This window comes from Triturus cristatus, chromosome 4_1 (assembly GCF_964204655.1).
Source record: "Triturus cristatus chromosome 4_1, aTriCri1.1, whole genome shotgun sequence".
Classification (NCBI taxonomy): domain Eukaryota; kingdom Metazoa; phylum Chordata; class Amphibia; order Caudata; family Salamandridae; genus Triturus; species Triturus cristatus.
The window spans coordinates 1258372485-1258394722 of NC_140585.1; the positions used below are offsets into that span (position 1 = coordinate 1258372485).

General features: G+C 45.6%; 1 protein-coding gene and 1 long non-coding RNA gene across 4 annotated transcripts in view; both read left to right on the forward strand.

Annotated features, from left to right (window-relative positions):
• Nucleotides 1–703: 703 nt before the first annotated feature.
• On the forward strand, nt 704–11568 carry LOC146856541 (homeobox protein Hox-D3a-like). Of its 3 annotated transcripts, none has more exons than XM_085654722.1 (3): nt 704–773; nt 8070–8759; nt 10158–11568. In XM_085654722.1, exons 2-3 carry the CDS (start codon nt 8297–8299, stop codon nt 10886–10888), a joined length of 1194 nt encoding a protein of 397 aa, XP_085510848.1. In that variant the 5' UTR covers nt 704–773; nt 8070–8296; the 3' UTR covers nt 10889–11568. The 3 variants fall into 3 exon arrangements, with proteins under 3 accessions (XP_085510848.1, XP_085510847.1, XP_085510850.1); XM_085654721.1 differs by lacking the exon at nt 704–773 and adding an exon at nt 876–1284; XM_085654724.1 differs by lacking the exon at nt 704–773 and adding an exon at nt 1477–4456.
• Nucleotides 11569–11706: 138 nt separating this feature from the next.
• The window catches only part of LOC146856542 (uncharacterized), a 33132-nt gene continuing 22600 nt past the window's right edge, over nt 11707–22238 (forward strand). Inside the window, exon 1 of the long non-coding RNA XR_014981509.1 lies at nt 11707–11908. This is a non-coding gene — a long non-coding RNA (uncharacterized LOC146856542). The remainder of the gene's footprint in view (nt 11909–22238) is intronic.

Sequence of the window (22238 nt, forward strand, 5' to 3'; positions counted from 1 at the left end):
GTCTAGACATTTTACAGAAGTACATATATATATGTGTCAATATTTCAAAAGTGAGCATACCTTAACTGTGTACAGATATTTAGCTTGGAGCAGATCTGCTACCCCTGCAAAGACCTCTGAACTGAACACCAAGCAGTGGACTTATACTATGATATCTTGCATCTCTGCACTTAACTCAGCCTGTTGCTGCCCCAGAGTTTACAAAAAGGTGTGCCCCTTGGTGTTGGTCACTGCTGGAGGTTTTATTGCAGCACTTCAATATGTCGGTGCTCTGAAACGTAAGTTCACATCCAAGGAATGGCTCCATGTTTAATGCGTCCAATCCCACCGCAATAGTTCTCACTGGCCCCTGCACGTGGTTTGTTGTTGTCCAATAGGCCTCGGTGGTAAACTGAGCAACCTGAAACACAAACAGAAATACACGTGAAGAGACACCACAAACACAGCAATGCAGCGTGGAAAACAGGCGGGTTTGTTTGAAGTGCTCACATTTAAGACACCCACGGAAAACTTGCCATAAGGGTGTGACACCTCAAAAGTGAGTGTAAATGTTTGCTCATATCGTTGGGGGGGGTGGCAGGGAGGGGTCTCTAGGCTGGCTCAGCTGATGTAAAACTTTATGGAAATCTCCACTTAACCCCCTCCTCCCTCCCGGCAGTCCCTGCTGCCCTGACAGACGCTCGACAAGATTTCAGAATTAACACAGCTTTCAGCAGAAAAGGCTTGGGTTGAGAGTTTCGCAGTCAACAAGAGCAGGCCGGCACTTGCAACTTGTAAGTAGACTACAACAATACGTACGTTTTTTAGAATCTGTCTGTAAGTACAAAAAAAAACCAGCCTCTGTTGTGTTCTATTTGTGGGGACAAAAGGGGGCACGTCCTAGAACTGAGAGGGACACCTTCCCAGGCAACAAGACTTCTTGAGACATTAAGGGGTGCCTGGCTTTGCTTTCCTGGCGAGAGGCTGTTTTAAGGAGGGGTGGGTGTTTTAGTCAAATGAAATTAAAAGGAAAATAGAGAAAGCTGCAGAAATGAGATTTCATCACGTGGGCAGGCGGTCCCGGCAGCAGCCTAGGCCGCCGGCAGAAGAGCAGACAGCCTCGGGGAGCAGGTCCGACGGCTCCCTTTACTCACCCGCAGCCCGTCCCACAACGAACAAAAACAAACGGACGTAAACAGCGACTGGACCGCGCCGAAAGCGCCATCCTGCTCCCGGCCGCCGCCGAACTCCTGCCGCCGGTGGCTCCCGGGTGTGGTAACGGAAGAGGACCCGGTGCCTGTGCAAGTGAGTCTGTGCGCGCGCGAGGCAGCGGCCAGGGGAGGGCTGGCGAGATATTTAAGGCCCCGGCGATGAAGTGAGTTATGGCCCTCTTGATGGAAAGGTCATTACAGCGATAAGGGCGGCCATAAAGCTGCGCTCCTCGCATGCTTCTCCTGCGGAGTTTATCATTACGGCTTTATTAATGCACAATGATTGTGAATTATACACTCGTAATAAATAGGAACCTCGACTCGTGGCTTTAAATATTTTATGACCGGGAGCCAGCAGGTTTTCCCTTCCTCTTGTGGGAGGGAGCATCTCGGCGCACGATCCCTGCTTTTCGCCAATTGTTATTCTCAAAATATGCATTTGTTGGCAGTCCACCTCGGGCGGATGTGTGAGGGGTGCAGCAAGGAAACGGTCGCACTAGAGTGCAAATCGGTTTATTATGCATGTTTCAACGTGAGACTTCGGGGGCAAAGCAGGTCGGTGAGAAGGAAAGCCCTGGCAGCCATCTGTGTTTGAATAAACGCCGGTTATTCATGAAAAGAGTATTTCCGGGACCTGGGAGTAGAGAACGCAGGGATCGTACGTTCCGAAATAACATAACACGTTACGTATACTTGCATCAAAAGCCATTTTTTCTTTATTCACTGTTGCCTGAACCCCGATTGTATATTTCGAATTCAATGTTTCGTGCTGAGGATGTATAAATTTCAAAATAGAAGGGCGCCCTGGCTTGACAAAGACCCTTTTTTTCCCAGAGACAAGCAAATATTACCTTCTGCAATTCAGCACAAAGGCCAAGAGCGTGGTTTCTGTGTTGTGTGGGGGATGGGATCGGGGAAAAAAGATTATTCAGCACCGCAGCCTAAACAAAGAGAAATACTAGTTTTCAAAGAAATGTTAGCACTTCAGTGACTGTTGGTGTGCATTTGTCTTTACCCCCCCTCCGACTTCATGTTCAGTTAACTTTGGAAAATGTGTCTATCATATGTAAAGAAGACCCCCCCAAGGAAGTGACCCTTTCTTATCACCTTGAATACCTACCGGTGTTGGGGAAATTATACAATAACTGCGACCCACTCAGCTCATGATACAGACGAAGGCATCTGCAACTTTAATATTAAAGTACTGACGCATCTATTAAAAGACTTAAATTGCCATTTACAAATGTGAATCTTGAACTGCATGTGTGTGCAACAGTACATTTAATGGGGGTTGAATACTTGTACACTTGCAATGCATTTTAAAGGTGTAAGGATCTATTACGTTTCCACCTCAAACTCTAATGTTATGTTTTGAAGGAGAGTGGGGGCAAAAAGTCGGTTGGTATTTGCCACGCTACGCATAACCTACAAGCATCGACAAACAGAGAAAAATAAGGAAAAGTTGAACTGCGTTTCCCCTTTTCAGAAGGAAATAATTTGAAATTAAAGATGCCCCGTTGCGAACAATTACATTCGTTTGATTATATATTAATAAAAAATTTCAGGGTGCCATTCTTTTAAATATAAGCCAATAAATCAAATTTACTAAAGTATCAGGAAATAAAACAAAAAAAGGTGTACAAAGTCCACTTGCCCAATGGGATACCAGCAAACACCCCTGAACCTTTTCGCTTCCGGGTGTTAAAGTTATCGCTTTTCACAAACCCCTCGCCCACAGTTCCGCTTTCCTCGTCCACCTTCCAACCCGCTTCAATCTCCGCCTTCCTTACCTCCTCCGAGTATGGGGGCCTGCAAAAGTCAGCCACCCGAATGCCTCGCAATGCGTGCTTTTTTTCAAGCATTACATTTGCAAAGAATTCCTGTCCTCCTGGTCGGAAAAAAAGAGAGGGAAAGAAAAGGAAAGTAAAACAAAGAACGAGTACACAAAAAATACCAAAAACAAGCGAAGCTCTTGTGTAAAAGTTGCAACGCCGGTGGATTCCTGCCTTCCTCCCACGGCTTGGCCTGTTTTTTAAAAGCTCCCCTGAAGTAGGAAGTGGCGCAGAGCAGCCGAGTTGTGCCTTTTCTCCTTGTTTACAGCTCCAGCCGGCTCCTGCGCCATAAATCTTGCTCGCAGCCCACAGAGACGCGCGTGTTTGTATGCATCGTTAGGGCCAGCTAATACCTAAGCCATTAACCGGACCAGTGTAGGCTCCTGCTTTCGCCGAGGAACATTAACTTACAGTTAAATTTCGCGGAGAGAGAGAGGGCGAGAGAAAAGACATCGAGAATTTGCATAAGTATATTCATCACTCGGGTTTGTCATATTAAATTAGTGGAGCCGTGTTCTGTTTTTTCCAACCGCCTAAACTTTTTTCAGCCTTCCAGCGCTGAAATTGTTTTTTATTTATTTATCTTTTTAGAGCAGGGTTGTCATACAGGCGCGAACACCATAAATCATAAAATGGGGGGGGGGGGGGGGTTAGGAGAAGACAGCACAGGGGACAGCAGTTGTGTGTGTAATAAACATCGGAGTGCATTAGTGGACTAGAGAACGGGGCGCTTTCGTCCAAGGGGACATGGGGTGAAAGAAAATGTGCCCTCCAACTGAAAAGAATAAGTTGTGAAGATGTTATTTGTTTGCCCATAACCGAGTTGCTTACTTCCGGCCAACCTATGTTGTGGCATCCGTGAACATTCGGTTGGTTTCAGACTAGGGGGTTACTTGAGGGGAGTGGTAGACAGTGTAATACTTAATTGTGTTATTCTTCTAACATTTTTTCCCCATTAGCCTATCGATCTCGCCTTTTAAAAAAAATCTCTCCAACTCACTCCACCTTTCCATTAAAAATCCTATTTCCTGTGCACTCACTAATCAATGCAAATTTTCCCTGCGACTGATTGCACCAGGGCCGTTCTGACGCTGGGCTGTGGCTCGCGTTACTGCTTTTACGCCGACATTCTCCTGGAACCAACCAAAAAAAACCCCACATAAAATAATAATAAAAAAAACATTCGCCCAAACCCACTGCTTTGCAGCACTGCTGCCAACCACTTCCTTGCAGCCAATACCTCCACCCAAAAACCCATAAGGCAAGCCATTCATGCCCCTATAGACACTTCTATATATTTGTTTTGCTATGTAGTTCCCTCCCTTCCCGGTTCCCACCCCCACCTTCTTTTTTCTGCTGCTGGTACAGAGATTAGGGCTGTGAACTCCTGCCGCCGCTGCCGGGCTCCCTCGCTCGCCTGTGAAAGTGTTAAAGGTAAGGGGGATCGGCACAAGATGCAAACAGCAGGCTTTTTTTTCTGCTGGGGATGATTTACGATCGAGATCTCGGTTCAAACTGAGTTCACAGGGATTTGCTGCCGCTGAAGGCTGGGAGATGCGCCCGCCTGACAAGCGAGGCTGCCGGAGAGCGCTTTTTTTCAAGGAAAAAAAAATGCTCTCCTCCAGGACTGGGCAAACAAATTGTTCAGGCGCAGAATGTTTACTGGGGTGGGGGAGGAGGGGGCGATTGGCTTCTTAAATGATATGTACATGACCCTACAATTTCCCAGTAAATAAAAGGCTATGCATTACCGTTTACAGGCAATATTTTTCCCCTCACAAAACTAATCTGGAGATATCAAATCGTGGGGTGCAGAGTGTAGGGGTTCAGTGGAGGGGAGCTTTAATATTTACATTGCTGCACAGTGGGCATTTGTTGGAGGGGTGTTCTCTGCATGTGCCTCACAGGAAGTGTGTGTGTGAATGTGTGTCCCTGTTTGTGTGTCTGTTGGTGATTGTACCCCGAGGGTTCTCACCCCTGCCCCCCAGTAAACTACCACAAGTTATGCCATGTGCCAGGTTTAAAGGGGGTCAGCAGGAAGTGTGTGTTGGGCGCCGCCCTAGCCCACCCCTTATACAGCTGCTTAATATTCGAACAAATGTTCGTCGAAAGCGCTTCTCGGCACACAAACTCGGAATTAAAGGGCGTCGTTGTGTGGGTCTGGGCCCCAGCCCGACAGACACAGCTTGTCAAAGTGTCACCCCCTACCGCACATACACTGGAAGCATTTAGCTGGAGTATGGTAGCTCACATTTTTTGTTATGGTTCGGCCGACTACAGTGCTAAGTCTGCACTTTAAAGGCAGTCCAGAGCTGGACTCCAGTCAGATGTTAGACCACAGAAAGGCTAGACGGGGACACCGCATGTTTCAGAGACCCTGCAGGTGAGACTAGTGCAGGGGGTCATCGGCCGGCACTTGGAGCTGCAGTGGGGTGCAGGAGGTTCGTCATGGATCCCTGCAGAAAGGAGTGTAAAACTCACAAGAGTGCGTGAGGCCACAAGTGTCATTTTCTGGCCAGGAAGTGCGCGCGAGTGACGTTTTCTTAAAGTGCCTTTTCGTAAAGAGGTCCGATTCCTTGGCACAGATTACTGTAAGCGTCTGAGTCATTCTGGGATAAATATGTTAAACAGAAAATATAAAGGTCGGGTGTTCAAACCGGAAGTGCAGATAGGTGGTTGGAAGTGTGGCGGAGTGACATAGGTAGAACTTGACAACCATTTGTAGAGGGAAATAGGGCATCCCGGCATGTCATGCTGTCGCTGGGATCTGTAAGAGTTGGGGTGTGTAAAGTACTGGATCCATGTGTGACGGTAGCGTGATGACGTGGGTCCCTACCATAAGCATTGCCATTTGGAAATCCAAGTAGCAATGGTAGGATTAAAGCTGTTGCACCGGGTGGCCAAGCTCTAATCACTCGCTCTACTGTACAGAATAGGGGGCTAGGAAGTCTCTAAGAAGTCTCTATAATTGGATGAGCTCTCTGATTGGTTAAACTCACCCAAGGGGCTGTTTGGGACTTCGTAACTCCTTGCTATGCCGACCAAACTGAAAAGCTCTCCCATTGCCCCAGACCTAATCTAAGAGGGCTGAACCCTAACACGGGCGGATGACACCGAAAGCGAGAGGGCCCTATGCGTTCAATATATCATATACATTATGGGTCTTCTTAATGCAGAGAAATTCCAAACCCGGACTATAGATAATCTGCTGGAGCCCGCCCCTCCCTTATGTCATTGTGTAAATACCCCCAGTTTACCCCAATGTCAGTACAGGCCGGGTACACCCCTGCAGAAGCTCTTGGGGCAGCTGAACCCCTTTTATGCGTGTAACAGGTCAGAGGCAGTCATGAGATAGCCCACCCTGTGAGGGTTGAGTTCAAGTCCGTCACAAGTAGTTATTACTTGCTCCCATAACTGATGACGTATGTACACCGCATGGCTGTCTGTGACTGGGGCTACCAAGCTGTGTGGGGCTATAGACGCGTCGGTCCCCCTTTAGAAGGAGGCAGTAATTACATATATAGACAAAAAGACAGACAGACAGATATAGATAGATATAAAGGCAGACAGACAGACAGACAGATAAACTGACTTGTGAGGAGTCTGTAGAATGCTGGCCCGGGCCGTCCCCTGGATTCCTCACACTTCGTGTTCCTGTGCGGGGCTGCTCACATCACGATGCCCGTTGGTGTGAGAACTCAAATGACGTCAATGGGATAAAAATTGCGAAAAGAATATTAGGAACCGCATATTTCATCAAATTAATGATAATCTAAAACCAAACATGAAAAAGAAGTCGTTTTTAGGTGGGTTACACATCTTGTAAAGTTTCCTTGGCTAAAAGTAAGTTTTGGTTCAGAAGCAGGGCCAGTTCGTTGTCTGTGCTGAGGGGTGGCGGTCATTTGCTATATCTGTGCTATGGTTTTTAGTGTTAATTGGTCGTAGCTTACCTATGTATGAAAGGGTACCTGACATACTGGCCAAGGGGCAGCCCCCCTACCCGACAGTGTCGCTTCCGGGCCCATAAGACATGTTTTGGGGGCTCATGTGATATGGCTCTGAGAGGACCCACCTTGTTCCCCCAGAGCCACGGATAGCGTCCGAAGACACGACAATCCACCCAAAAAGCTCACACTTCTGCAAACACATTTAGTCAAATCTTGCAGCCTGCGGCCTCTCCTGGCTCTGCGGGGACAGAGGTGTGGGACAGAGAGCTGATTTCAGGACATATTCGATCCGCCGTAGCACGTAGCCCGCCCCCCTTTGTTCCCTCGCACTGTCTCTCTATGGTAATTATTCTGCAATCGGCTTTGTTCGCCCCTTCCCGACGAATCCAAGGAAATCGTTGAGTTCTGAATTAAAGCTCGCCCTCCCCAAGTGCAGAGGCGTTCTTCCAAATCCACACCTTTACTACCACCGACCCTCAACCCCAAACTTAAGCCGCAGTTTATAAAATAAACCCCACATTCAGCAGACGAATGACCCACAGCATTTACAGAAAATGGAGGCACATAGGGCCAATCTTAAAAGTCGCATTTTGATAATTTTGGGGGGCACCTGGAACCCCATGCCCGTCACCCTTAGCTACAGATAATGCATGGCAAATACGAGGTCACACGGTTATCGATTACACGAATAAACATCGCACCCGTTTCATGATTTGGGGAAAACAGCGCTGCCATTTTGGGAGTTTAAAAAAAAAAGCTTCACTTGTAGGTGACATCCCCGGTGGAGACGGGATCTCCCTGTCAGCAGTTACTGCTGGGGCGTCAGGGTTTGGGATGTCACAACAAATATGGGTTTTTTGGAGCTCGCAGTACCTACCCCGGCAGGAACTTTTTTATTTCTGTAGCCTCGGGCAGAGCCAGCGCTCGGTGGTCCTTTGTCACGTCCCAGCTTGCCAATGCGTGTGTGAGAGGTAGCCAAAATATCCCCTGCAGGTGCCACGTCAGAGCACGTCAGAAGGTGGCCCTCTCTCGTCCCTATTTTCTCCCCCAAATTAAAATTAATTTCCTGTTTTTTTTCTCTCCACTTTTCCTCCTGTCAGCAGGTTGGGGACCTCCGCGCGCACCTTGCCGGGATGCTGTGCTAAGTGGCCGCGCCTCCGCCCTGGGATGCGTCTCTCTCACGTGCTGCCTGCCTGGTGAGCCTAACCCAAGGACCCCCCTCTCCGGGGAGTGGCCCCTCTTCACATCGACCACGTGGTTCTTTGGGGGGTCCTCCCGTTCGCTAAGTTGAGGGGCCCGGGGGTCTCCTAGGAAGAAAAGCTGGGAGATGCAAAAAGCCCTCTACTTCGATCAGCAGGGGTCCTTTGGAGACTGTCCCTACCAAGAGCCAGGCGTCATGGGTTACCTGGGCCACGAAAGTTTCCCAACTTCCGCCGAGTACCAGCAGTCACCCTACTGCATGCAGCCGGACCACTCAAGCGCCTCAGCCAGTCACACAGTGGACCAACTGGGCGATGGCAGTCTGACCGACGGATGCCAGCCAGCCCAGTCCCCCGAACTCGCCCGCCGGCCCCCTGCGGCCCCCTCCTCCCCACTTCCGGATGTCAGCGCCTCCAAAGGCTGCCCAGCCCGGACAGCTCCTGGGACAGTGACTAAGTTTTCAGCTCTCACCAATGGCACCACGAGAGCCAACAGAAGCAGCAACCCACCAAAGCAGATATTCCCCTGGATGAAGGAAACCAGACAGAGCTTCAAGCAGAAAAAGCATCCTCCTCCCCCTCCTTTGACAGGTAAGGGCCTGCCACCAAGCAAAGTGTGTCTCACCTTGAACAAGGGTCAAAGCAGGGTCCCTGCATATCCCATTCCGTTTATAAGAGTGATCTGTCCCACCCAGTCTGGTTTGTCCCGCAGCTGTGCTGTATGGGACCTGCCATCAAAGGGCTTGGTTTACTGTTCCAATATGTCCGCCAACTTTAACCTCTTTATATCAGGAGCCACTGGGAGCTTCTCGGCGTATATAGGGCACAGCAAAGATGTACATGGGCTTCACCGGTTTAGATTCCTTGCGGGATGAATGTGTTTTACATAATGCGTTTAATCAGTCATGCCTACCTGATAACTTATTTTAATGGAATCACCAGGTTGTACCATGCTTGTTTGCAGGGGAGAAGCTATAAAAGGGGCATCCATAGGATGTGTGAATAAATGGGTGGGCGCAGAGTAGGACGGATTTGTCAATAGTTGTGTTAGTGGGTGGGTATATTGATTTATGGATGGGCAGTTTGATGGATGAATGGATGGGCTGATGGAATATGAGTACATATTGGGTGAATGAGCTGGTTACTTAGTTGATACTGAAGAGCTAGACCAGCGAATGGCCGAAGGGTGGAGAGTTGGGTGGGTGTATGTAAAACTGGTTAGATAGATGTATATGCGGCGGATCGATAGATTGAAGGATGAAACCTACATGCCTTCTTGGTGAATGGGTGGATAGTTGGTGGACACTCGGTAGTTAGAGCGATGGATGGGTTAAGGGAGGAAAGTTTGGTGGATAAACAGACGCACAGTATGTGAGTAGTTACGTAACAGGTGACTGCATGGGATTATGGGTATACAGTGCTCGAATGGTATAGGCTAGGATAACAGATACATTCACGAATGAATAGTTGGATGAGTGGGTGGATGGGCAGACTGTTGGACTGGATGTTGCTAGCTGAATATTGGACGGATAGAAAAACTGAGTTATGGGTGGATAGATTTATTGGTGGACATCTGGATGGGTGAACCACGAATCTGAAGACTGTAAGATTTGCATAAATGCTCCATGGGTGGTGGATGGGTGGGTGCATGAATAGAATAGAACAATGGACGTGGACGGATGGATGGGCTGGACGGTGTATCATGGTTGATGGATCGATAGACGGGTGGCTGCTGAAATACCTGGATGGTGGACGGATGGTTCGATTGGGATGTGGAATGGGAATGTCAAGGCAGGTGGATGGATAGATAAGCAGATCCGAGGATGGGTATATCTGAGGTGATAAAATGGACGAATGAGTGGATGGATGAATTTGAGCGTGGGTGGATAGCTAAACTCGGGTGGACGGGTAGAAGGGATGCCTGGGTGGGCAGTGGGCGGATTGGTCGAAGTGCATGTTTTACAGAACTGTTTTATTTTCAACCTACAGGGGACGACTGTGTTGATGACAGCCCCCCGGGCTCGAACTCCAAGAGGGCCCGCACAGCCTACACCAACGCCCAGCTGGTCGAGCTGGAGAAGGAGTTCCACTTCAACCGGTACCTCTGCCGCCCGCGCCGGGTGGAGATGGCTTCCCTGCTGAGCCTGTCAGAGCGGCAGATCAAAATCTGGTTCCAGAACCGCCGCATGAAGTACAAGAAGGACCACAAGGGCAAGGGAGGGGGCAGCCCCCTCGGCGGGCAGTCACCCAGCAGGAGCCCCCCGCTCCATCCCTACCCCGGCCAGGGGGCCATGCTGGAGGAGGCGGCTTACGAGCTGCCTGTGGAGAACACCTACAGCAGGACCCCGGGGGGCCTGTACGGGCTGGCAGCTTATTCCTTGCCCCTGTATGAGAACAGCTCCGCCCACAAAAGGTACGGGTCCGAATCTGTCTCCCCGGATTATGAGCACTTCTCCGTGCAAGAGGATGGCAGCTTCGGGGTCCCCAACCTGCAGGGCAGCCCGAGTTTTCTGGGTGGAAACTACTTGGACCCTGTGCCTGCCCCCCTCTACAGCCTCCCTCACCCCTCCTCAGTAGGAACGGACTACAGCTGCTCTGCCCAGGTGCCCAGCAAGCACCACCTGGGGCCCTGCGACCCCCACCCAACCTATACAGACCTCAACACACACCCTGTGCCTCAGGGGGCCTCCCAGGAGCCCCCAGTACTGACACATCTGTAGGTGGCCCAGGTCTTCCCACTGTGATGGAAGTCGCCATGTTTACGGTGGCCTTGAAGGGACGTTCTCGTGCATCCAGTACGCACACAGCAGTATTAACCGAGCAAGTTACCTCTATTTATCGATGGACATTATAAAGCTATGCATGGAACATATTACACACCCCAGTGAAGTGTCTTATCTACCAAGAGTTCATGCACATTTGCCTACATTATTCGGCAACTATAGGAGTTTTAACAGCTAAGAGGTGAAATCGCCCTCTTCTTAAAATGACGTTTTCAGTCTGTGTAAACAGCAACCAAGACATATGCACGAATCTCTCGCATATACAGCCCGATCCCTCTAAACTGTACTTTTTTGTATGACCCCCGCCCCACCCCCACACCACCACACTCCGGCGCCACTCTGCACCCCGGGATAATTTTATTTTTGGTGGGCATCTCTCAGGACCTCATTGTAAAGCAGAAGTTATTTATTTATGATTGTAGTTTTTCAGCCGATTTTGATCTGTGTATTTTAGAGAAAGTAATTTTTATGTTTATTTTCGAAAACCTATTTAAGTTCAATCGACGATTTATTTCCAGTGGAAAAAAACAGAGTAGCATTTTTATTTAAAAAAACGTTTTGCCTAAGCTGACAAGTCGGAAAAATATTTAAAATTTTACAGTTTCGTACAACAATAAAGGAAGTCTTTGAAAAAAGTAAAGGTGGCTTTTCTTTAAAGAATAGCTTGTGGGGGAGGGTGGCTCGGTCAGTGTGTGTGTGGGGGGGTGGGGATTGGAGGTTGACTCGGAACAGCGTTCTGTTGTTCTGTAAAATCACTTTGCCAGCTTGTAGTGACTGGGGGCTGGCTTTCACCCGGCTCTCACCCCCATTAATCACCGAGACAGAGCGCACTTCACACGGCCCCTGCAGCCTTTTCCAGCTCGCTGTTAGTATGCAACACTGCAGCCGCCTAACTTCTGTACTATGTCTGTAGAATGGCTTCTGCCTTGCTAAAAACTTCAGTTCCCTGGATATCAGGTCAGACTTTTATTTAAAAGTACTTCTCCTACGTGTCCTTTTGAAATAGGACATATGCAAAAGTGTGCGTGTGTTGTGTGTGTGCGACCGCGTTTGCTACATGGTTATACTTTTTCAACTGAATGAGTGTCATATTTGTATATGTTTAGTTTGCTTTTTTTCCCCCCTAGGAAAACGTTTATTTGGTTCTTAGACAAAGTAAAGCTTTGGAAGTGAATTGCTTTCGCCAGAACGTGGGCGTTATTTGAATACAAGTTTTGTTAGAATCTTGACGGTGAGATCTTTTTTTAAAAGGCACAAGTTTAGCTCAACTTCAGGATTGAAATGTGGCCTTTGGGTTCATTAGCAATATTCCATCTTTTGAAAAAGTTTCAGAAAACGCAGTTTCTGCAATCCATGTTCAGTGTAAACACAATTGTGCTCAAGAGAAAATATACCACAAAAAAAATCTAAAGATGGACGTATCCCAGCTGTGCAATCGAAGGCAGGTTTCCAGATAATTTTGAAGAATCTCAGAAGTACAAATGTAAAGTTTGGTCACTTATCCATGCATCAGAGACATTCTTTCTAGGAGGACTGCTCATAAACATTTAGTTATTCGCAGAAAAAGGACATTTCAATTAGCTTGCACCAGTTAAAATAGTACCCAAACTCTTGGTGTACAGTTTGAAATTCAGCTTAATGAAATAATGGACCGAAAATGCGACTTCAAAGCACATGCCACAGACTGATGAGCCTTCCCGCCTATTGCAAATTTAACAAAAATATTTCTCTAAATGGTTGTTCAACCGTGCAGCTGGGTTTATGTAAAGAACTTTATAGAAAATCATGCTTTTAAAAGATGTTTGCAACTATTCATGATAAAATATTTGTAAATACTGCATTTTTATTTTATTTTGAAGTTCACTGTTGATAGTGTAACTCCAGGATCTCGTCTTTAAAAAACAAGCATAACCGAATACCTAGTTTAAAATGAAAAGGTCTTACAGTGGTTAACAATGTTAAATTGCAGCTGTGTATCATATATTGTCTTTAACTGGACTAAACGCAGGTGTAAGAAACAATGATACTAAACTTTTTTCGCGAGTCCCTGTTTACTCTAGGAACTATTGGTAATATGTGGGTTTAGGATCAAAAGTACATTTTAAAAAATCCTCTTCATAAAATTTAATGGCACATTCAGCTCATTTGTTTAACCAATACGCAGACAAATCATGTTTTTATTTAAAATAACTTCACCTTGGGTCTAGAAAGTCAAGAGCCATTTCCATTGAGAGGGTACCTTAAATGCATAGGTTTATTAACACAGGTTACTGGCATGAAATCGTACACAGGTTCGAAATGAGAAACGAAACACAAATTCCTTCTCGAGTATTTCTTTTTAGTTCAAAACTTTTGAAGTGAAAAATGTACGTCCAATACATATTCCAAATGCAATTTTGTAATGCTTAAAACGCAATTTCCAAACAACACAGTTTAAACCAATTGGAAGAATACCTCAAAATGTACTTGGAAACTCCATAAATCAAACTGTTATTTATTAAAAGTATGTTTATGTTCATACAACCGTATTTGCCCGGTGCAAAAATTACGACAAGCATGCAGCCTTTATAAGTTAAAACACGTAATTTGGATCTGAGCGAAATATCTTATATTCATTCTGCCCATGTAACCAGGCTGCTCCACAAAGTGTCGCTGAGCGAGATTATTTCATATGCAGCAAGACAATGTTGTCAAAAGTATTTTGACTTCGCAAGTATTGATTTCAAATAATGTAGGCAGAGAGGAGCAAATGGCGGCGTGCACTTTGCTGTCTAGGCAGCCTGGCATAAAAGCCCGCGCTTGCTGCATATTTAAAGTGCTCTCTCGTAAAAAGATTACATCTCCATTCCTGGAATTAGATAGCAAGCTCCCGGCTAACTCGATTTTACACGGTGGAGCGGCGGGGTCAAAGGGAGCCTGTGCGCCGGTGCCGGCTGAGAGGACAGACAATGAGGTGGGCTCCCCGATCGGCCCACACATTGCAGAGGGCTGCAAAACACCCACGCACCCCTGGCTGCTGCTGCTGACTTCCACAACGAGCAGGCCTCAAACTACATCCAGCCTCCTAGAAACGGGCTTCCCACCCTTTAGCCTTAGTTTTATGTTGTTCCGTTGATTTACTTACGTTTTCAGTTGCGCTGCAATCGGTTTTTTTTGACATAATAGGCCCCTTTTGTAGGGTAATACCATGGCCATAAATATTGTACCTATATATGTATTTTCGTTTACTTTTAAAATGGGTTTAACAGTAAATGACTCAAAATCAAGACATCCCCCAGGATAGGAAGAAAATATACAAATATACACCTAGATATACAATGTATGTGCTTAAGGTGTGTATAAGTAAATAACATGCATGCACACATTCGTGTATAGTATTTGAACATGATTGTGAGAAGATAACATTAAAATGTTTTTGTCTGTGCATATATACATAGGAACAATAGGAATACGTGTATATGTGTCATAAACATACAAATGAGTTTATATGTACGAAGGAGAATGTATGTAAAATTAAATTACGATTTTGTGTATGAGTGCACATGTAGAATATGGACATATATATCATTAGTGTTAACGTTTTTATGTACATACCAAGTGTATGTATTTAAATGAATAAATAAAACGTAACGTGCTTGACCGAAATTTATATAAACATAATCGAGGCACCGCTCTCAGAAAGATAATTAGGTGCAATCGAGGGTCAAAGCGACCACAGGGTATGGACAGAGTGGAGGTTTTGCCATCCAACTTCAAGGGCAAGCTTGGAAAACAAAGGACGAAATGTGCGCCATATTTCCATGAGGATTAACCAGAGCCACAAGAGAAAAAAAAACACATATCACATTCTACATTGAAACTCAAACAAGCATATTAGCCTTGTTGCACAGTAAAAATAGGTTAGGATTTATCAATGACTATTGAAAGGATTTCGATTATTAGAAAGCGGTCACTAGAGTCTCTAAACACCTTTGAATACATTGCGCCCCCCTCGGCAGCTTCTGTGGGATTCTCTTTAGACGTAGGATGCGCACAATGGAGGGCGCAGCGCCATTTTGCTTGGTGAAATGATTCTGTGCCTAGTGCTGAAGGAAGTTAGTATGAGAGTGATCTAGAAACAAGTCCGCAAGTACAGGTCCCCAGGTAGGAACAACACACTCCCTGAGGTCTCTGGATCTGTGCAGGCACGTGTGTGCGTGCGTACCCGTTGGACGTGCGTACCCTCATATTTTAGAGCTCGGGGGCCGCCATCTTGGAGTTCCGTGAGAGACGCCTGCTCCAGCCGGGAAGGAGAAGCATGTTCCACTCTTGCCTCTTAATGCTGATTGACTAAATGTCAGAGCGCGAGCTGCCTCATTTACTAAAGCAGCAGTTAACACCCACGCAAGCTCTTTAAATAATTTGTCCTTAGTATTAGTAAAAAATTGTTAATAGAGGCACGCTAGTTTCTCATAATATCCAGGGAGCTTAAGTGGACACGTGAGTGTTTTTTAGTATCTAGAACATTCTTAAAAGTGAACGTCTTCCGTTAACGAAACGCTATATTGAGTTCTCTTGTGACATGTTTTGAAATGTAGACCGTAGTAAATGCTTTCAATGTGGGTACGTTTATTTTTTGTGTCCTCCCTACGAATGCATAATTTGATTGTGCAAAAGTGAGTGGCGGATTAATGCCAAAGAGGTATGCGCCAGCATCTGGAAATAGGTAGGAGGGCGATGTAGAGGAAAAATAGAAGCATTCTTACATTACATAAGATTACAATCGTTTTGTGGAGGCACGTTGAGTCAAGGGTTTTCCCAGAATGTGTAATGTTGCTGGTGCTCATGTAGGGCGCTCCAATACCTTCGCGCTCTATAAAAACTGCAAAAAAACAGGAGGTATACGCGAAGAGAATGTGGGTGTGACCGCTAATATCATGTGTTTCTTAAACAAACTCATGATTTTAGCAGAGCCCGAAGGGAGGATGCAGGCGAGGCACAAAGGGTGCGGCCCAGCTGCTCACTTGCCTGATCCTGAAGATAGGGAAGCAGCTGGACTTATAGAAAGAGCATCGAAGCAGGAGTACACAGGCTGGTTTTCTCAATGGCCAACACATTATCTGGTCATTGAAGGAAGGTAGTGTATACCTTGAACGAACACCTAAGGAATAAAGGGGGGTCGGGTTTTAGAGCCTCGTGATTCACCCTTGTTTTGGGAGTCATAGAAAATGGCTATGTTACGGCGTCCTTCGCCTATACTAAATATACATTTTTATGTTGCACATACTAGCGTACATAAAACCGATGTGTTTTTAAGTATAACCATGCATGCATCCTATCCCAGTAGTAGCTCATACCCAGATATATCCATTCACCTCTTCTTCCTTCCTAGGATGTTAGGAATTTGAGAATGTACACTTGTGGGGCAGAACCCAACATTTAAAACAGATTTAAGTGCAGGTACTGCAGCTGTACTCTGCCTGAGTGCCAATTCTTGCAGAAAAAGATTTTGCTTAAGAAAGATCGCCCTTAAATTCGAACAGAGTGAACAATATTTAGATCACCGATCTCTGTATTATTAAAAGAGTTTACATAGTTCCTAGTTCTCCATCAGCCCACTATAGTGCATTCATACCTCTTTCTATTGTCGTTTTGGTTGGTAATACAAATTCATACGATCCGGTAAACATGCAAGTTTATGATTTATAATCGTGGGTGTGGATATGGTTAATAAAGTTTCAGAAGGGTGTAGGTGTGGTCCTTCATTTCTAAATTTGCATACAAAAATGCACAGTACAGGGGGCTGCGTTAAAGTTACACATCGTTTTAATGACCAAGATCAATGGGGTAAGTTACACTTTGAGTGTGTTATGCATTCTACTTTAGTACAGGGATGAGCCATTCCCTACTCAGGAAAAAAAGGCTGACTGGACCCTTATGCAATCAGCTATCTTCCCAAGCACGCCATGGTCAAGAGAAATTCGTTACACAGACTGTTCAGTGCACAAACGGATTTGTGGGCCTGCCTTACACAGCTCGAGCACTTCTGGGTTTTGTGAGAAGATGCATACAGAGTTCCCCAAAAGTGAGTTCCTCCAATTTTTATTGGTTCATGTAACATAAGGCAAAACAAGAGTTGAGGATGCAGTTTCACTTTTGGTCTAGGCATGCCAAGTGGGCACTATGTTCCATCACTTTATCTTCTAACTGGTTCCCGCTTCCTCGTCCCCCTGCTTTCGTTTTCCACTTTGAAAAGGAGAAAATAAGGTGGAGCTAGTGGCAGATGTCAACATCTTAAAAAGACAATTGTAAATATAACTGAGAAGTAGGGCACCAACACAAAATCCTGACGAGAAGCTATTGGACGTGTTGAGAAAATGCTCATAAAAAAAGGAATGTTCCTCAAAGTCATGGAAGGATCAACCCTACCCTTGGCATTTAGACCCCCCTTGAACAACCGCTAGGCACTGGTGACATGTCACACTGACTTTGATTTCCGTGGGCATGTGGTATTTATCCTTAGTGGGCCTAGTGCTGTGGTAAAGCACAACGTCTCCTAAACACACAGCAGGCGCTGTGCCCATTCCATTCTGCGCCCAGGAAGTGTCTTTTGAAAACCTTCTCTCTGCATCATGTATGTGGCAGCTCACCAGCTAAAGGTGATTGTGGTCAACTAACTCTGTATTTCAGTTTCTGCTACATAAAGTAACTTTGGTATAGGAATATGAAGTGCCCAAGATCACACAAGTAGTCAAGTGGTGGTGGGGAGGGGGGGGGGGAGGGGTCAGAAATCATGTGTTCTGGTCTGGTGTGATAGTGGATGATGCAGCCACCAGACCCTGTCACCACTCTACAACACACCATCCATCGGATAGTCCAGTTTGGGAAAATATTCCTGCAGGTTTGCTGCATATTTTCGGAATGTGTATTTTTAGTTACCTTTACTGAGTCATTTTTGAACTGTTGGACATTCTCCACCCAAAACGTGTAGTACACTGCAGCATCATTACTTATGAAATTTGTGTTCTAAAAAGAGCTTTATCTATGTTTTCCTTGATAGTTCTTCATTGAAAAGTAGCTTAACCTGCTAAGGAACATTCTCAACGCCTTGATAGTTTTGAGAAGGGGCAGTGTTAAACCCAATTACAGGTGTTAAAATTGATTTTTTTTTAAACCACGTGTAGGGTGGTGCTGTTCGGAAGGGCTTTTGTAGAAACCAGTTTATGCTATAGTCTTTTTGTTTAAAAAAGAAGTTTGAATTTGTTGGTGTTGGGCTGGGATTTTTTTGAATCCAGTTTTGGCTGCTGCTTGTTTTGGTGTGGCATTTAGTTAGAGGTTAAAATCAGTGTAAGTTTTCTGGTGCACGGGTGTTGATATGTAGAAACTTTTTTTAGCTCCTGATGTTCGGATATAACTTTGTTGAAAACGGTTTAGTGTTGTTGCTATTGGGATCGGATTCTATTTAAACTGATTGGGATGGTAGTTTATTGAAATCATTTTTAGGATTTTACAATAAGGGCGTTATGCAACTGGGAAGAGATTTTGTTAAAACCAGTTTAAGCATGCTGCTGTATTGGTGGTATTTTGTTGAAATCTGTCTCTTGCTGCTGGTTTTGACATGAGATTTTATTAAACCATCTTTAGGTAGCTTTGGTTGTGATTGTGTTGAAAACAAGTGTCTGGATCGAGCTTTGTGCCACTTACAGGCTGCTGGTTTTGGGATAGTCTTTTGTAGACTATTAATATTTTTTAAACCAGTTTTTGGTAGCATGATCGAAGAATTTAACCACAGTCATGAATGAGGTGTGTGGAATAGTATTTCAGTATGGTGCTGTGAGATTTGTGAGATCCTCAGGAGCATTCATGACCGGCTGTTCCTCGGCACTTCAATGAGCTACGCACAACCACAATGTTGAATGCTTTCATTCAGATAGTTTAAAACACAATATGACAGTGATATGACCGTTATAAAGAGCAGTTGCTTCATATTTATGGGCTGCTGATAAGGCGAGTTAATCGATTCTGGCCTTCAATACTTGACCTTCTAAACAAGGCGCAAAAAACTCTCTTTTCACCAAAATGCCAAGCTGTCTAAAATCTTCTTTTTTGCTGCAACCCTCACCAAGACTTCCTTACACAAATAAAAACACATACCTGCAAGAGAACAGCATGCAGATAAAAATTAATATTTTCCACATATGCCTATTGTATTTCACAGATACTGAATATGATGAAGGGTGGTGTGGAGTGAGAAAGCCATTCACATTGAGTACAATGATTTGAAAAGGACAAAAGTTTTCATTATTTCAAAATCAGCGTTGCATTTGTGTGGCAATCAATCCACAACAAATGTTATTTTACGTGGATGGAAAAAAACATTACTGCAGACAGAGTATTCTGCATTGCGATTCAAGCCAACATTGAAAAAGTCAACAAAATCTGGCACTGGCAACGTCTGGATAACATTTTTTGCTGAGTACTGGCTAAGCAAGTCAGGCTATTGGTTTTCAAATTCTTAGCCAATACAAATATATCTTCCTGTATTTGTGACTTTGTCATTTCCTGTTAAAGAGGCGGGTTCTGCCTGGATGACTCTAAACTGCCGTTCAGCCCTCTAGAGCCTGTAAGACTGGGTATTCCCACGAGTATGTATTGAAGGTGCCACTTCCAGTGTTCATATCTGACTGTCTCCTCCCATTTATAGCGATCATCCACCTTCTCCATGGTGGTTACCACCTTCTTTGACTATTGGCCTGATTACGATCTTGGCGGAAAGTGTTACTCCATCTCAAACGCGACAGATATCCCGCCGCTGTATTACAATTCCATTATAACCTATGGAACTTGTAATACGGCGGATGAGTTATCTGTCACATTTGTGGCGGAGTGTCTCATCCGCCAACCTCGTGGTCAGGCCCTATGTCTGATAGTGCCTCACTCTGTGTCTCTCAGACATCGCTTCTGTGTTGCATGTATAACAGTGACTCATCCTGTTTGTACACATGCATGTGCTTCCTCATGTGTGTCTGTGTAATAGTGCCAGATCCTGTGTATGTCTAACTGTCCTTCTGACTGTGCAATAATATCTCAGTGTCTCCCCATGTGTGCGTAGCTGACAGTGCCTCATCTTTTGTACATCCAACAGTTACTTCTTCTGTGTACATCTGTGTTGATGTGTGTGCATGTCTGTGCTTTTTAGGTGTGTCTCTAAGAGGGACTCCTCCTATGTGTGCATTGTTTTTGCAATACTTTTCCTATTGGTTCAGCCACCAGCACTGCAATTGTCTAAGGTGAATCTGCCTCTGCCTTGTCAACTTGCTTATGCAAATGTACATTGGCAAATGTGTGTTTTCCATGTTGCATAATGCACCACTTCCTGTTTGTATCTCCAGCTCTATGTTGAAAGTGTATACATGTTACTGTTCCTTAATGATCGAGCCAACAACCCTGCAGACGTTTTAAAACTGCGACTCAACTAAACGTGTCCGTTATTTAGTTACTTAGTGCTCCCTGTGCGAAGCTGCGAACCTCCTTAAAGCAAGATGCCCAGTTACTTCCCATAAGTAATATTAACCCCTTCGCTGCGGCGGAAATTCCGCCGCAGCGCTGGGGAGTGCGGGGGGGCAGCGCGGTGGCGCGGTGCTCATGACGGAGCCACTCCGTCATGAGCCACGGTTGGGCTGTGCTCATGACGGAGTGGTTCCGTCATGACTCCGCCCACGGCGCTAATCGCCCGCACAGGTGGGGAATTAGCACCGCGTGGGCGGCGCGGCCGCCAACGGCCGCAGCTTGACGGAACCACTCCGTCATGAGCACACGGCAACCGTGGCTCATGACGGCGTGGTTCCGTCATGAGCACGGAACGAGTTAAAGACGACAAGATCTTTGCAACATACGCAACTTAAAGGCACTTCCACTCATATAGAGTCACATAGCAGGCATCAGTGTGTGTACTTATGTTCCAACACACACACTTTAGCACATGCACAGACTACACACACAGCAACCCCACACACACCGCTTCTCACACACATGCACACACCACGCACATTGACGTTACAGACCACATTCACGGATACCCACAGAAATTTGAACATACACCTACACATGCACCCTTACCTGGGCACATATCTCAAACACAACAATCATGAGAACAGACAAAGCACACACAAAACACAGAGACACACACATATGCAAACACATAGCACACATACTGACGTATTCAGGCAGGACACAGGCTCTGATGAAAGTGACTGCTGGTCAGACTTCTCAGTTTCCTGGGTGACCCTTACCATTCTCTTTCACTTCTGAGGTACGTTTCCACCTCACCCTTCACCGCTTCTAGACCCTAATAATCCACCCTCACTCACAGTTTATACCTTCTTTCACTTCCTTTACCACAGTTCTCCCTCAACTCTATGTCTGCATCTCCCAGTCCATATGCGTCGGTTTTGCCCCGTATCCTTGTGTGCTTTGTCTTTGGCTCAACCTTCACTTTTGTGTATCCTCTCCTCTGTACTTCTCTTTCAACTCACCCAAGTTGTTCTGTCCCGAACACCTGGGCTTTGTTTCTGGGCCCACCTCACGTTTTTGTGTTCACACACCAAATGCTTTTGTTTTATAACAGGTTTTTTCTACCCTCCCTCGTATCGCATGCTTTGCAATTTCTCCATGCCAACTGTTTGTGCCTGTTCACCCTCTGTGGTACGTTGCTTTATCCCCATGTCTTGTTTTTGTGTCCCCCATGCATTGTTTTTCACTCCTTATTTTTGTGAACCTTCTAATCCATTGTATATTTATCTCCCCACCTAGTTTTTGCACCCCTATTTTTTGGTGCAACAGTTTAATCCACGTCAATTCTTTTGTGACACTCCACCCTTTCTAGGGTGCTCTTTTGTTAAGAGCATTCGAATGAAAATAAAAACAACTTTATGTTGGGTACAACTCTGTTTGGGCTAGTTAGGTCTTTTCTGGATCCCATGTGATATTTCCCAGCCCATCTCTACCAACAGAAAGACCTGAAAAACCACCCCAGAAGAGCAGACCCACAAGGCCAGAAAAACAACCTGCATTTGTCCTCTCCTCATTTGAAAGGGCTAATAAAGTACTGCACACAGTTAATTATGTGCAACAATATACTGTAACTATTATTATCTACATAGCTCGAAGGCCAAAATCTAACTTTATAAGTCTAACAAACAATGCCCCCTGCTCCTTTGCCTACTCATCTCTACTACCAGATAATCGTCCAGGAAAGAAGGCCGCTTAATCACGTCCCTCACAATTGCCTATCAAAAAAGGAGTAATG

Excerpts from the sequence above, each read along its gene's own strand:
- LOC146856541 (XM_085654722.1), top strand. The coding sequence starts at position 8,297 with ATGCAAAAAGCCCTCTACTTCGATCAGCAGGGGTCCTTTGGAGACTGT. Across the intron at positions 8,760-10,157 it reads TCCTCCCCCTCCTTTGACAG|GGGACGACTGTGTTGATGAC; the intron begins GTAAGGGCCTGC and ends TTCAACCTACAG.